General features: G+C 40.8%; 1 protein-coding gene across 1 annotated transcript in view; it reads left to right on the top strand.

The window, feature by feature from the left end:
- Window positions 1-16,637, top strand: part of SDK1 (sidekick cell adhesion molecule 1) — a 246,586-nt gene that overhangs the window by 192,215 nt on the left and 37,734 nt on the right. Inside the window, exons 28-31 of the mRNA XM_038762450.1 lie at window positions 1,423-1,538; window positions 8,468-8,654; window positions 11,307-11,444; window positions 14,432-14,593. Coding sequence (XP_038618378.1) covers window positions 1,423-1,538; window positions 8,468-8,654; window positions 11,307-11,444; window positions 14,432-14,593 — 603 coding nt within the window. The remainder of the gene's footprint in view (window positions 1-1,422; window positions 1,539-8,467; window positions 8,655-11,306; window positions 11,445-14,431; window positions 14,594-16,637) is intronic.

Genomic DNA, 16,637 nt, shown 5'->3' with positions numbered 1-16,637 from the left:
TTAACACTGTGCCTTTCTTTTCCCATTTCGGAAGCTGGTGAGGAGATGTGTGCTTAGATGGCACTTTGGTAAGGTGGCTATGGATGGCCTAAACCCCTGCAGGAAGCAAATATAAGAGGAATATAAGCGCTCCGTTTGTGTGATCCTTTACTCACGAATGCATTTCATCTGGGCATCAAGGAAATCAAACAGTGGTATTTATTAAGCATTTATTGTGTGCAGAGCACTTTGCTCAGCACTTTGGGAGAGTACGGGACAACAGAGTTGGTAGACATGTTCCTTGCCCACAATGAGCTTACAGTTTAGAGGGGATTACAGGAAAGAAAGTGTGTCCCAGATGTGCTATGCCCCATGGGGCCTAGAGCAATAAAAGAAGAAAAAAAGGAAACAGTGAAAATATTAACCACTAAACCCAAAGAGCAGATCGTAGGAGTCATATGTTTCAAAAACGGACTGAAAACAAATTCTTAAAAACTATAACTCTTTACTTTCCTATTCAACTTGTGTTTTGAAAGAATCGTGAAATGATTTTAATCCATCACCTCTTATTTTGTAGAAAATGTTAGTAACTACAGTGATGTAAGCACAATATATCTATGACCCCTTTTGGATACAGAGGGTAAGGGGGCCCGCTTATATCACTTAAGAATACTAGAAATGCCTTTGCTGAGCCAGAGGCAGCAGATGTATGCTTATACTTTATGTAATGGTGTGAAGTAAAGCCAAATGAAAAGATCTTTTGTGAAAATCTGCAGAAACTACAGCTTGTTGCCCATGGTTCCCCTGACCACCCCCACAAACACACTCACACACACACATACACACACACTTTACTGCAGAGCCATACATTGAATTCCTAGATCCCTGTATATAGTATTTGGCTACCAGGACCAAGGTGGGGTGAGCACTTAAGATAAAAATATTGGGCATAAAAATGTCTGTTGCCACATCAGTATTAAATGGGACAGTACAGCTGAAAACCAGACTGTCTGGTGTAAAGCAGTATGAATGGCCACTCAAAGAGTGGGCATATAGAAAAGTCTCTTAAATTAGTTGTCATCTGAAATTGGTTAGAAACAAAAATTACAGCCAAAGGGAAATTTTGAATTACTGATTTTATCTACCTGAAAATGCTCATGTCTGTAGTTTAAGCAATTAGCTTGTGTGACTGGATCCTGATTCACTTTAGATAGGGTAAACAATACCACCTTCATTCAGGGAAATAGAACTGGTACCATTTCTGCAGTTATTGTGAGTTTATTTGAAACTTTCATAATTTTGAGTTGGTTTCAGAGCTTTCAAGTGCCACTTGTAGTATAAACTAATAATAGCCTAATTCGCTCAACACATGGAATATTAGCAATACGGTTTTGACTCTGGCTCCAATCCTTCCATTTCCTTTATTTTCTGTTCATTTTCCAGCTCCAGCAATGGCCCCACTGAATGTCCAAGTGAACATTCTTACAGCAAGCCAGCTAGAGATAACCTGGGACCCACCACCCTTGGAGAGTCAAAATGGGAACATACAAGGCTATAAGGCAAGACAACATTTTTCTATCCTCATTCTGTTTCACATTTTTTGTGCTGGAAAGGTGAGTAAGCTAGTCCATTCAAGATTTCACCTGCCTCCTCATTGGTAAATTGTACCACTATCTCCTGGGATGTTGAGGATTCACCACTTATTTTAGTGCATGTGTTTAGTTACAGAGCACGTGATCTGGCCAGATTTTGAAGTGGGGTAAAAATTAAAAGGAAAAAAGGCTCTAAATAAAAATATGATTCAGAAAGGATTAGGACAGATGGATGTGGCTATTGTAAGTACATCCCTAATGTGTTCCAAGTCTGGAGCTGAATCTCAGCATTCCCATACTATAAATCCCCCACAACTAAGTTTGCAGCAAGCATATTCCACCCTAGATTTAGAAGAACAAGCATTTAAAGTGAGCAAGAGGCAACTGGGACTCAGCATGTGCAAGGTAGGTTGAAGAGTTTAGCTGGGACCTTGCCAATTCTGAGGCATTTCAATACTTTGGAGACTTTTCCTAGGATAGTATTCATGGATCCCAGACTATCAACTTCATCTGGACAAACAGAACTGCTTTTGGCTAACCCAAACAGGACAAGGCCCCAGAAAACCTGTAGCATTGTTTCAAATTTAAAAATGGGCATCTCAGAGAGCATGAGATCACTGAAAATCAATCAATCAATCAATCATATTTATTGAGTGCTTACTGTGTGCAGAGCACTGTACTAAGCACTTGGAAAGTACAAGTTGGCAACATATAGAGACAGTCCCTACCCAACAGTGGGCTCACAGTCTAAAAGAGTGAAAATCAGTATGAGGTACCTTCTAATTGTTTTCATTTGAGGTCTTGGGGGAATTCAAGACTTTCCAAGAAAGACCCAAACCTCTGGAATCTTTTGGTGTTTAAGATGAAAATTTTCCCCCTTAAATTTGAACTTTGACTTTGTGGATTTGTTATTGGAAACAGCCAGGGGTAGGGATGGGGTTTAAGGGGCCACAACTGGACAAACTCCCCAAACTCTCTGAGCTTTTAGTAGGGCTGCAAGGCTCCCTGTATCAGTGGGTTATCTCCAAATCTGTTCCAAGTAAATTCCACCTCTCCTACAGCTTTCTGGTTTCCCAGAGGGATTTGGGGATCCATTTAACTATTCTGCAGTATCTCAAACTGGCTCCAACAAAGTCCTTCTGGAAGGCTAAGTGGTCAGTGTTTGCATTAGGAGAATTGTATATCTGAGTTGCTATTAACTCTAATGGTTAATTTGATTAACTAATGGATAAAGCCCCTCTGGAAGGGACTGTGCTTATGTGGAAGACTGTTGCCGAACACATTCTCTAAGAGTTTGGAGTCCTCTGAATATAGGCAGCTTCTACCAGACTTCCAGAGGGATTCCACTGACTCACCCCAGTGTATTATTGGTTTGGCTTTTCTCGCTGATGGAAACAGACTAAAGGCAAAGGCAGAAACAGTGACCCAGACAGGTACTCACAAGCTAAGGCTCCCTGATTTTATCCTGGCAGTGATACTCAAGGTCATCTCACCTTAAAATGAAGGGTAGAAAAGAGAAATTAAGGCAATTCAATACGTATTCCACCTTAATTTAGAGCTGGAAAATGAGGTAATTTCCTCCTTTTGTAAATTTCCTTTTTGCAACAGAGCCTCCATTTATCAGCCAATTAAATATTAATTTTAAAGTGATTTCTATATGTGTTTTGTGAAAAGTAATCCTTCCCTTCAGGGCTATTTAGATGATGAATGAAGTAATACACACCATTAAGCACTTCGAGCTTTGAGTCCTGAGGAAAGGTGCTGTTGTAAAATATATTTTCTTATTTTTTTATTGATAAAGTCATTGAGTTTGATTCTGAGTTAGCGGCACCTTCTTGTGGAAGAGCCATGTTTGGTTAGTTTAGTGAGGGAAAGGTGGGCTGCATCTGTCAGAATGGAAACCAATAGTCTTGCCTTGCCAGTACCTAACTGTATTACTGCTTCTGACTCTGCCTCTTCTCTGTTTCCATCAGTGAGAAAAGACAAACCAATGAGAATTTTCTGGCATTTTTTCTTGGCTGTTTCCTTTGATCTATATGTAGACCACTTAGGTGGTTTGGCTTCTGTTTCCATTCATGAAGCCAAGGTAGATCTTTGGATTGGCATCTTTTACTGTTTGGGCTAGAATTATTGGCTTTTTGAAGCACTGTTTCAGTCCTTGTAGTCTGGGAAAAATTTGGCACCTGCTGTAGAGGTGACCTCTTCATATCTCTCAACCTTTCTTCCTTGAAGTTAAGCTTGGTGTTTTCTGATGGACACGATGGTAGAGAGGAAGTTAAACTTTTTTGTGGAATGACTAATTGTAAAGAGGGTGGAATGAAGAAATGCTTTACAGTCACAATGAAGCAAAGCCTCCAGTGATGTGGCAAAGCTGGGGACATTTGGGACACAACAGCAGAAGACAGACCAGACCGATGTGCAGCAGTGAGAAATGGGATAAGTATCTCTCCCTAGTGGCTTATTGGGTAACAGATGCAACAGAGCAGCATGGGGCAATATTTAGACATAAGCCATATAGAAGGGACAGTCAAACAGCTGTTTGCCCAACACTGATCAAATTTTATCAGGAGTGCCATCTTCAAACCTGCAGGACAGTGCATGCATGCAAACATACACACACACACACTCTTGACCTTTATTTCATATCGAACTAAAATAAAGATCATCGTCATCAATGGTATTTATTGAGCAATTACTATATGCAGAGCCCGGTACTAAGTACTTGGACGATGCCTTTTCCTCCCCCATAATGCTAAGACCTTCTCATGTAGCACAATCTTAATCAGATGGTGAGGAGCAACTCACAAATACTAACTCCCTTTGGGCTGTATTGACAATAGCCCAATATGTGGTTTCTGGGATGAAGTGGAATCAAGTAGAGAGCTTATTTTACATCTAGGTTTTGGATAGATCATTATGGTATTATTAAGCATTTATAATTGCCAAGCACTGTAATAAACACTGAGGTAGATATAAGATAATCAGGTTGGACACAGCCCCTGTCCCACATGGGGCCCAAGATAACCTTGATCTCCTGATAGTAGCTGTGACTTCACTCCCACTGGAGTATTTCCTTCACCCAGCTATCAGGGCAAAGGCCACAAGCATACTGAAAGATGGCTGTATACTCCTAATCTTTCCTAAACCAAAATCTATGCAACTAAGTAGCTCAGGATATTTGTTGTTCAAATACTGAATAAACATTAGCCGAGTTCAGCAGCACCCCGAGATCTGAGCACCCCTATTTAAAAATACATCACTCAACCTAAATGAGGAAGGACCTAGAACAGATGCCCTAAAAATTCCCTGCCTAACTCAAAAAGAGTGTGCCTCAACAACTGAAAACTAACAGATTTCAAGAAAATAATCATTTCACCTTGGAAACTCGGGATGCTCAGCATCTGCCCAAAATGGAAATTGGTAGTAATAATAATTATAATAATAATAATGATATTTGTTAAGCACTTACTATGTACCAAGCACTGTTCTAAGTGCTGGGGTAGATACAAGGTAATCAGGTTGTCCCTCATGGGGCTTACAGTCTTAATCCCCATTTTACAGATGAGGTAACTGAGGCACAGAGAAGTTAAGCGACTTGCCCAAAGTCACACAGCTGACAAGTGGTGGAGCCAGTATTAGAACCCATGACCTATGACTCCCAAGTCCATGTTCTTTCCATTAAGCCAGTAGTCTTGAACTGATCATCTATTGGCCAGTGCTGTTGACATTACAGCCTTGAGCAAAACCAGGCTATTTAATGGAGAGCTTAAAGGATCATGATAGAGGGCAGCTTTCCAAGATATCAGTGGTGAATTCGTCATCTTTATAAAACAGTTTGATGGCAGCACACTGAGACTCTGGTCAGTAGTAAGGAAATGTGGCACCCATTGAAGATTCCAATACTTTATCCCCAACAGTATGATCAATCAAACCAAACTGGATGACGTCCCATCTGATATTACCTCCTCTACCAATGGAGTGAAAGCTGTGCTCTAAAATAAGTTCAGTTCTGTTCACTCTGATTTTCATTGCCGAGCTTGAGTACCCACAAGGGACCTAGCATCAGATTACACTTCCAATCCACTGGAAGACTCTTCACTCAACCATCTACAAGAATCATTGAAAGTCCTTGAGAACTCTCCAGGAAGCTGCTGGATGCTGTTGGCTGTGCTCTGAAAGCACAAACAAAATAAGAAAATGATGATTAAGGACCACTTTGCAGAGTATTACAGGATGAAATATGCCAAAGGAGATTGAGGGTTTGCATCAATCTGCAATAGTGAAATTCTAGCCATAGCTAAAGATTTTCATCAGCAATACAGAGTTGAATCTGGTCAACAAATTCTGCTTCCAAGACAGTACTCTAGCCATAAAAATGCAGGTAGACAGAGGAATAGCAAATGGAGATGATAATAATAATGATAATTATGGTATTCGTTAAGCTCTTACTATGTGCCAGACACTGTTCTCAGTGCTGGGGTATGTACAAGATAATCCGGTTGGACTTAGTCCCTGCCCCATAATAGGGCTCACAGTCTTAATCTCCATTTTACAGATGAGGAAACAGAGGCACAGAGAAGTGAAGTGACTCAACCAACACCATACAACAGACAAGTGGCGAAGCCAGGATTAGAACCCAGGTCCTTCTGACTCCCAGGCCCATGCTCTATCCATTAGGCCATGCCACTCCTCAGAACTTGGCAATAACAGAAATCATGTTGGTTTCCCTTCTGCCTAAAACTCCCTCCCCCTTCACATCCACCAGATCTCCACTGTCCCCATCTTCAAAGCCCTAATAGATTTATATCTTTTCCAGGAAGCCCTCCACACTGATCTCTCATCTCTCCATTCTATTTTCCCTTCCTATTATGTCACCTTGGAGTTTGAATCTATATCCCCTGAGCACCTACTCATCCTATCCCACTCATAGTACACATATGTACAAATCTTTATACTCAGTTGCTTCCGTTCTCTGTTATTTATTTTTTGCCTGTCCCCCCACTACATTGTAAGCTCCTTGAGGACAAAGTTTGTGTCTATTTAGTCTTTCCTGCTCTCCCAAGTTCTTATTACAGTGCTCTGCACAGAATAGGCATTCAAAAAATTATCACTGATTGAGTGATGTCTCATAACTAATTGAAGACCAAAAACTATAATAACTTCCAAACTTCTACATGGCTGAAAGACTTGAACCACTCAGAAGGCATCTGTGGCTTCTGGAACCATTTCATTAGACAACTGAAGCACTTCAGCAATCTGGCCAGATTGGGATGAAGCATCTGAATCAAGGGGGCTTCTCTCTTTGAGTGGAGACTTCCAGGAGCAGATTTGCTAATTGTAACAGATGCTGCAAGTGAGAACTGCATCCAAGACAGCAAAGAATATTTTTTTTTTGTTTGCACAGTGCAGAATGAATTGTCCATTGCATGTGTCTTTCCAGTTCTGTCTCACTGTCATCACTAGAGAATGAAGAGCAGATAGATGTTCATACATACACATGTTCAGAATGGATTTGCAAGTGATGCTGCAAAGGAGAATTACATCCAGGGCAACAAAGTACATAGTCTTTTTGTGTTTGTTGTGGAATGAGTTGTTCATTGCTTGTGTCTTTCCAGTTCTAGCTCACTGCCAACACTGAGTGGAGAAAAGATAGATGCAGTTACATACACTCACATGCATCCACTCTGAAAATAGACTCTCACTGGGTCTGAGTTGTTGTTATTCAGGGGATTAGGTTGAGTTCGGGTGCAACAAATCTACCAGCTAATTGATTGTAGATGGGGGAACAATTTAGAATTCAGTGCACAACCAAAGTCCCTTGGCTTTCCTCTCCTAATGACCCGAAGGAGCAATAGGGGAGGAGAAGGTGATGCTGCTGATGGTGAGATGCTGTCTCTTCTGCTTACCTGGCTCCCCATCCTCAGTCAGTCATTTATTGAGTGCTTACTCTGTTCAGAGCACTGTACTAAGCTCTAGGGAGAGTACAAGAGTAAACAGACATATTCCCTGCCCACAACCATCTTATAGTCTAGAGGGAGAGACAGACATTAATAAAAATTAATAGATTACAGATACGTACATAAGTGCTGTGGGACTGGGAGGCAGGATGAATAATGATGGCATTTGTTAAGTGCCTACTATGTGCCAGGCACTTTTCTAAGTGCTGGGATAGATACAAGATCATTAGGTTGTCCTATATGGGGCTCACAGTCTTAATCCCTATTTTACAGGCAAGGCAACTGAGGCACAGAGAAGTTAAGTGACTTGCCCAAAGTCACACAGCTGACAAGTGGCGGAGCCGGGATTAGAACCCACGACCTCTGACTCCCAAGCCCAGGCTCTTTCCACTGAGCCACACTGCTTCTCATAATAATGATGGTATTTGTTAAGTGCTTACTATGTGCAAAGCACTGTTCTAAGCGTTGGGGTGATACAAGGTAATTAGGTTGTCCCACATGGGGCCCACAGTCGTAATCCCCATTTTACAGATGAGGTAACTGAGGCACAGAGAAGTGAAGTGACTTGCCCAGTCACACAGATGACAAGTGGCGGAGCCAGAATTAGAACCCATGACCTCTGACTCCCAAGCCCATGCTCTTTTCCACTGAGCCATGCTGCTTCTCCAATAAAGGGAGCAAATCAGGGCAACACAGAAGGGAGTGGGAGAAAAATGAGGGCTTAGTCAGGGAAGGCCTCTTGGAGGACATGTACCTTCAATAAGTCTGTGAAATCAGGTAGAGTCATTGTCTGTTGGCCAGAGTTCTGCTCCACAATGTGAGTGTCACCCATGCTGCTGCCTCAGTGATAGTAGAAGATGAGGCCTTATTGGGAATTAATATTCCAATGAGCTCACCCTTCTCAGACTCCACCTCACATGATTTTTCTCTTCTCAATAGATTTATTACCAGGAAGAGGACAACGCAAACACAACAGAAAAAATAAAGGTTCTATTCCTCCCAGAGACAACAATCAAACTGAAAAACCTGACCAGCCATACCAAATACTTGATCAGCATATCGGCCTTCAATGCAGCAGGAGATGGACCGAAAAGCAGCCCCAGACCAGGGACGACATATCAGGCCGGTATGAGATGGTTTCTGGTCTAACAAAAGGGTAGTTGGGCTGAATGGGTTTTGAAGCATAATGTATGACTGAGGTTTCCCTCCTTCCACAGTAATATGGGATTTGCATATATGAATGTACACATATAGGCTTTAAGAGCCTTCCGCCTATTCTTTAAATCTACCATTTCTATCTGCAGCTGTCCTTTCTCAGCTCTTGAAACTATTAACTCTCACTCTCTTTAAATAATCTGAGCAGATTCTCTGCTGTTTGATGGTCATTGCAATCCCACTGTTTAATGAAAATGAGTGGGCACGAGTTATTTTAACACAATTTAAGTGAGGCCTTCGAAGACAAAATATTAAATCTGTGGAATAGTTGTCTTTGGTGTATTTCTCTATAAACTTAAGAGAATGCATGGTTTTCAGCTCATTACCCTCCTTCCCCTCTGCTGCACTGGCTGGGCTCTGAGACCACACAGGGGTAGAAGGGGAAGTAAGAGATCCAGAAACAAAAAGACCCACAATCACACAAACCTTTGAGCACCAATATGATGAATTCCAAAGGCCATGAACAATCAATCAATCTCCTTGAACACACCCTGCATCAGGGTTCCCTGACACGATCTGGGGTGGGACCACTGATCTGTTGTTTCTGAAATGTCATAGTCATCTACGAGGAACTTTCCTTGTTAGGGTTAGATTAATCAATTGATCAGTCAAATTTATTGAGCATTTTCTATGTGCAGAGAACTGTACTAAGAACTTGGGAAAGTTCAGTATAACAGAGCTATTAGATACGTTCACTGCCCACGGCGAGCTTACAAGTCTAGAGGGAATTGAATTGGCCCTAAGTATGAGTGAGCCCCATACACATTCTGGTTACAGAAAATGTGGTCTTCTAATGAGACTGCAAAAACTGCCACTGAGATGATTCAGGGTGTATTTCGGCATACCTAAAGCTCCACAAGCTCTTATTTGCTTAGATGGAGAGTACATAATGCTTCTTGAACTTGAAGAGTTCTCAAGATAAGTAGCAGCTTTGTCGTTCAATTTTAGTCCATAAACTGTTTCAGTGAAGCAAAGTCCATTTACCAATGTAAAGCTGAAGGCAGTTGAGATTAAGTGACTAGGCAGCCTCTTGAAGGCTTTAGCTCAAAAACCTTCCTTGAAATTGTCATCATTTTTAGATTTCTTCATAAGTACAGATCCTGGTTTCTAAAAACTTAATCATTCAATGGTACTTATTGTGTGCTTTCTATGTGCAGAGCACTTTACTTAGCACTGGGGTGAGCATAGAGCAGTAGAGTTGGTAAATGTCATCTATGCCCTCAAGGGTCTTAAAGTGCTTTTGCCTATTTGATGGTCTCCCAAATGAGTCCCCTCAAAGAGTAATCCCTTAGTATTTTCTGAGGAAATATATTCCATAACTTGTTTTTCTTCCCTCCTCTTCTCTTTCACCATTTTTTTTGGAGAGGGGTTGGTGGAAGCTGAGTCCTTTCCTCTTGGGACCAGAATTGCCAGAGCAATTTGGCTCAAAGAATGCCTAAGTTAATTAGGCACTGAAGGAAAAAAACTACACTGGCTTTTTACAGTGAGTTATTCCCTCAGTACAGTTAATAGTACCCTAGTGGCCTAAAGAGTTAACGTTCCTTCTCAAAGAACCAGGCTTAAAATTAGAGATATTTTACTAGAGTCTGAGCTATTCCTTAATTTGAAATTCAGCGCTTTGGGAAGCAGCATTAACTCTTTAGGTCTCAAGGGTACTACTTGCCGCACTGAGGGAGCAACTCACTAAGTAACTTAATGATGTGAAGAAGTCAGGGCAGATTCTAAAGGAGCCTAACACAAAACCAGAATAATTTGGCTCAGTGAATGCCTGACAGGAAAGTATTCACTTCCCCCAGAAAAGAAGAAAAATGGTAAAAGGAAGAGAGAAGGTTCCTCTAAAGGAGTCGAGCTCAGCCTCAAGGAAGATGTCTATATCTGTATATGTATGTAATCCATCAAAACCTTTTCTGAAAGTAATAACCTGGTCCTTTAAGACTTGCAAAGAGGTTCAATTAATTTTCCTTTACCTCTCCAGACAGAAGGGGAAATACAGTAACGTGTCACAGAGCAGGCAATTTATTCTTGTAATAATTTTGTCCAAGTGGGAACCAAGGAGTATTGGGACTCATATGAGACCATCTGTTCTCTTGAGATTTCTATCCTCACTTCAACAGAGAAGAGATGTGGATAAGCATCCAGTCTGTATCCAACAAAACCTTTAAATTGTTTGTAGCTCATCTAGGTCTAATTCTTACATCATGGACCTTCTTTCCACTAAAAGTAGGCAAAATGAAAATCCCTCAGAAACACTCAAGGAGCCCCAAGGAAATGAAGTTTCCCCCATTTCCTATTCTGCTTTCATCCATTTTCATTTTTATACTGTTGTCATTTTCTTCTTCATGCCTCTTTTGTTCAAACTATGTGATTTTATCTTTGTATTGGAATGGTCTATATTCCTGATTATGTGGAATTCTGCACTGATCAATAAATCCTGTTTTTATCTCCTGGTTTTTAGTCTTCACTGGATAATAAATCAAATTTTACATTACCTAGAGTTTTGTATATACCAATGTGACCCATGAAATATCCCTAATAAAAGTCACTGCAATTGTCATTCTTTCAGCCCCTAGTGCTCCCAGTTTCCTGGCATTCTCAGAAATTACTTCCACAACCCTTAATGTTTCCTGGGGAGAACCAACAGCAGCAAACGGAATCCTGCAGGGTTATCGAGTGGTTTATGAACCCCTAGCACCTGTCCAAGGTAAGACAGTCACTGGAGGAGATGCCTGTCAATCAGTCAATTGTATTTATCATATAATCGCTGTCCTTATGCAAATACTCAAACCCTTTCCTCCTCTGCCCTTTCTGTCTCCAAATGTTAAAAATCCACAGGTGACAGGAATAATCATTAGTATTTCTGGCATTAGAAAAAGCTCTCTGTAAATTCTGTAATAACTTCTTTCCATTTCATGTCCTTGGCTTTGCAAAAAGTCTTTGTGTAGTATAAAAAGTTATTGCCCTCCTTCATTACTCTCTTTGCTAATGCAAAGTTTAGGGAACTTGTATTTCTGTGCTACTCTAATCTCTGCACTTGGACTGTATCAGACTTCCTGCCATATAACTACAAAGCATCCTGTACTCAATCCCTTTGGGACTGTTGCTATGGCTAGTAAGAGATCCAGTACACTCTGTTTATGCCTGTGTGTTGGTGGTGTGTAGTGTTATGTAAAAAAAACAATGCTAGAAAAGTTAAATGGGAATTTTATAGATTTTTGTTTTAAACTTGTGTGTGCTGTTTTCAAATGGCATGTCAAAGCTCCCACCAGACGTAATCCTGCCTGATTGATTGTGCATGCCAGCCAAAAAAATATTAAAGTAATGAGCAATCTACCAGGGAAACAGGGCTCTTTTTCTCAAATTAAATGTAAAATCATTTTAAAGATGAGCTCAGAGAGATGAAATAGTTTGGGGAGGGCATCATTAATATTGATTCTATTCAAGGGAGCTTGCTGGTTTTCCAACAGGCTGTCCAATTTGGCAGAATTAGATCTGGTGGAGTCATTTCATCCTCTGCTGATTCACTTAAACTCTTTCCATAAGTAATAAGGATTCTGATCGGTAGCATTGTCTTTTCTGAATGGAGAAAGGGTGGTTACCATTTTAGGTTGAATTTTCCTGGGATTGCATGGTGCATATAATGCTTTCAAAGGAAAGCATGAGGGTGACAACCACATCATGGGAGGCAGCGTAGCCTCGTGGAAAAGACTTGGGGCTAGGGGTCAGGAGACTCAGGTTCTATTCCCAACTACACCATTGGTCTCTTGTGTGACCTTGGGCAAATATCTTCACCTTTCTGGGCCTTATTTTCTTCATCTGTTGAATGAAGATAAAATAGTGAGCCCTGTGTGGAACAGGGACTGTGTCTGATCTGATAATTGTGTATCTACCTCAGCGCTTAACACATAATAAGTGCTTAATAAATACCGTAATTATTAAGAGCACTGTCAGTCCTCCATTTGGACTAGGAGGGCATGAGAAAGCAATGACTGTACCCAAAAATCTGGTCAGCACTAAATGTGCAACACTTAGAGGTCCTCCTGTTACCTATTTTGATGAGATGCCCGAGAGATTTTCCCTTTAATGAGGACATTCCAGTCACTATATTATATAGCAAGTAGATCATTTAAAGAAGCAGCAAACTTGCTATGGAATCAAATTCTCTGATCTAGTACACGAGTGACAACACATCTATGATGTTGACTAGCTAGTTCATAAGGGCAAAAATCAAATGCAGGACATGGAAATTTAAGAGGAAACCAGGATAAAGATAAATCAATGGGTTTTTCTAAGGGAAAATGCCTTAGGGATATACACAGAGGGTATTGAGAGCTGGCTGTGACACTACTTGGGAAAGCCAGTCTTAATTCAGAGACTCCCTTTGTAGTGAGGCAGAAGCTTCCAGTACTACTCACTGAAAGAGTTTGCCCCCAAAATACATCTGCACAAGCAAAGTGAAGTGCAGAGCTCAGTTTTTACTCATGAATTTGATAAATGAAAATCGCACACTGGATTATTCAGGTCAAAGTCTTCAGTTTTGAAAGTTTGATCCTGATTTATATTGACAGTTTCACTGGTCCTCTATTTCACTCTGTCTGCATGAGCACAATTTAGTCATCTAACCGTTCAGGGAATACTTGAGTTTTCCCTAGGGTTTAGCAGTTTTTTCAATAGTTTCTATTTTGATGTTTCTTAAAATGTGTTAAACAGAGATATTTTGATGTAACTGTTCCCTGAGGATTTGAAATGCATGGCACAGTTTAAAAATTGTCTAAATAAATAAAACCCTGACACTTTGAGATGGGAAAGGGCTGGCTGGATTTGTTACCTCCTGGTGAGAGAGAAGTCAGAAATGTTAAGTGTCGGGTGTTATTGCTCTGGGGAGGAGGACAGAATTTGAAAAAGCAAAATAATTGCACTTTAAGATAACTTTCCAGCAAAATCCCATCCACAAACCTGTGACAGACATATGTATCAACTGATATTTTCCAGCTTTAAGCCTTGTTATGGAACAGAAAATTGTAGTTACATGTCTGTCTCTCCCTTCTAGACTATGAGCCCGCTATTGCATAGGGACCATCTCTATATGTTACCAACCTGTACTTCCCAAGTGCTTAGTACAGTGCTCTGCACACAGTAAGCGCTCAATAAATATGATTGAATGAATGAATGAATCTCCCCAAAATGTGTAAAGTTTGGCATACTTTTAGTATTTCAGTCAACAGAACAGGAATGAAATGTGTAAATGACAGGAAATGGTGAAATCATAGTTTCACTCCTGTAGATGCCTGAAAACAAACAATTTGCCTCCAGAAACAGCTTATAAAGTGTCCAACTTTGGAGACATAGCACAATAATGCAATCTTACACAAGGCTCAGTAGCTTTTGATTCACTTTGCTTTCCTCCTCCCTTCCCATTGTAATTAGTGAGGTTATGTGTCTCTTGATAATTTCCCAGTTGTGTTGTAAGGTTTTTTTCTTGTCAGTACCCAGTTATCAAGCCTAAACTCTAATTATGCTTGTCTGTGCTGAAAATTGGTGATTATCACTACTTAAACTTCTGCTAATTATAAGAAATACTTTCTTAGAAACTCTAAGATAATTTTACTTATCTGAGCCCAATAAACTACACTCAGTTGCTTCTCTCTATTGAGACCTTTCTTTGCTTTTCATCCTGGATGGATGTATTAGGAGTGAGTAAGGTAGTAACAGTGAACATTAAAGGAAATTGGCAGCGCTGGTTGAAGGTACGAGATCTTACGAAAGGAGTGACCTACTTCTTCAGAGTGCAGGCCAGAACCATTTCCTACGGGCCTGAACTACAAGCCAACGTCACAGCTGGGCCAGCTAAGGGTAAGTGAAACTCCATTTTCAGGTAATGTACCTCTATCCAGCTGCAGCGTGGTAACTCAACAACAGAGACACACTGTGTTTCTGAGGAAGCCCATTGTAATGGTCGATTACGTAGACGATTCGGATCAGTCAGTCATGAAGCACTTACTCTGTTCATAAATGCTTGGGGGAGTTCAGTAGGGTCAGGAGGCGTGACCTGACCCTTACAGTCAAGCTACCACCTAGAAGATAGAAAGGATCAGCTTGATGAAAGGGTGAGTCTGGGTTTATTTGATAAGGTCAATAAACAGAGACAGTGGTAGATTGAGCCTGCTAGAGTTGCTGTGAAACTAATTCGCACACCTGTGTATATTACCTGGTGCTGTGGAAGTTCAGAATATGAGTTTTTGATCATATTATACTGTGAAAGGAAGGATGCTAGGAAAATCAACGGAGAAAAAAATAGAATGCCAAATTTGAAATAACTGGAGAAGCAGCAATAAAAATAATCAAAATAGACATGGAAGGGACTGCCAGTCTGAACAGAAACTTTCGCATGCACTTATGAGCATCTCTCCCTCAGTTATCCTCGAACCCAAGAAGCGGCAATGTTTTTTTTGCAGAAGAGCCAAACAAAATGAAGTTGGAGCAGTTGGTGCATAAAAATTCATATAATTTATGGCCCCCCAGCCCCACAGGACACATGGCATCATTGTATCATGGTTGCGCACAGCACAATGTGATGATGTCATTGTACCATGCAACCACTTCATAGCAACAGGTGTGCCTGACAGCAAGGATGGGAAAGGAGAAGGACAAGAGGGGAGTAATGGGGGAGGGAGAAAGGGGGGAGAAGGGGACAGCACTGGGTGGGAGAAAAAGAAAAGGAACAAGGGAAGGGAGCAAAGCAATCTATCAATCAGTGGTATTTATTGAGTGCTTATTCTGGACAGAGCACTGTACTAAGCACTTGGGAGAGTAAAATAAAACAGAGTTGGTATATATTTTCCCTGCCCACAAGGAGGTTAAAGTCTAGAAAGGGAGACAGGGAGAAATTAAAATAAATTACCAAGAGAAGAGCTTTGAGTGGGGAGAGGAGGAGAAAGAAAAAGGGGAGAGGAAGGGATGGGAAGGGAAGGGAGAGAAGGGGATGCAACAGAGAGGAAAGGGAGTTGGGGAAGCAGAGAAGATCACTGGATTTGCACTGGTGGAGGGCTCTCTGCCCCCAGGAGCCCTCATGTAGCCCAAGACCCTCCTCAAGAGCCACTCTTAGCCCCCAAAGGAGCCAGAAAAGGTGCTAAAGCCATAAATTGAAGACCCCCTTTCTAACCCAAACGGTAGTTACATTTTAAATTGTTCAATATCCCTCCCTCAAAAAAGTATTTAGTACTTACATTCATCTGAGGATGTCAGATAACTTTACAAGCAATAGCCTCAGATTTCCCTCATCTCTATGAAGCAGAGGAACATTTGTATTACTAATTTAGTCTTTTCAAGGGTCTAGAAACTGGCATGGTGGAAGTAGTCATTTGCTTGAGAGGAGGGGCTTTGCACAAAATTCTTCAACTGCCCTATCTTTCTCCCTGTCAGCTCTACTTCTCTTAAAATGAATGAAATTTGCCTGATATATAGATATTCATAGCACTTCCTCATCCCTTGCTATCTCCAGTAAAATTTGGTGCAGCCGTCATAGAAAAATGTGATTCAGGTTTTATTTGTTTTTTCAGTGCAGCACAAATGCTAATGTAGTCACAATCTGTGTCTTAATTGAGGCATAGCTCTTTTTTATAATTACTAAAATTAATAGCTGAACATATAAATTTAACTATTCTCTGCTTAATCTCCTGTCCACATATGACATCAACCCATCAATTTTTCCCATACTCCCTCCTTCCCTCTTGCTAGATTATCACTTCTGTCCATATCTCTGATCCCACACCCCTGTTGCTGTCATATCTCTTTACTGCAGTTGGAGTCCACTAAAAATGCCTCTTTCAGCCATCTGCTTTTAGTTTAGATGAGTTTTAGAATACCTAGTAAAATAGTTGTGGCAATAAATTCAGAT

Source organism: Tachyglossus aculeatus, chromosome 21, assembly GCF_015852505.1.
Source record: "Tachyglossus aculeatus isolate mTacAcu1 chromosome 21, mTacAcu1.pri, whole genome shotgun sequence".
Lineage (NCBI taxonomy): Eukaryota > Metazoa > Chordata > Mammalia > Monotremata > Tachyglossidae > Tachyglossus > Tachyglossus aculeatus.
Note: the sequence above shows the minus strand (reverse complement) of the source record. Positions and strands in the feature narration are given on the sequence as shown.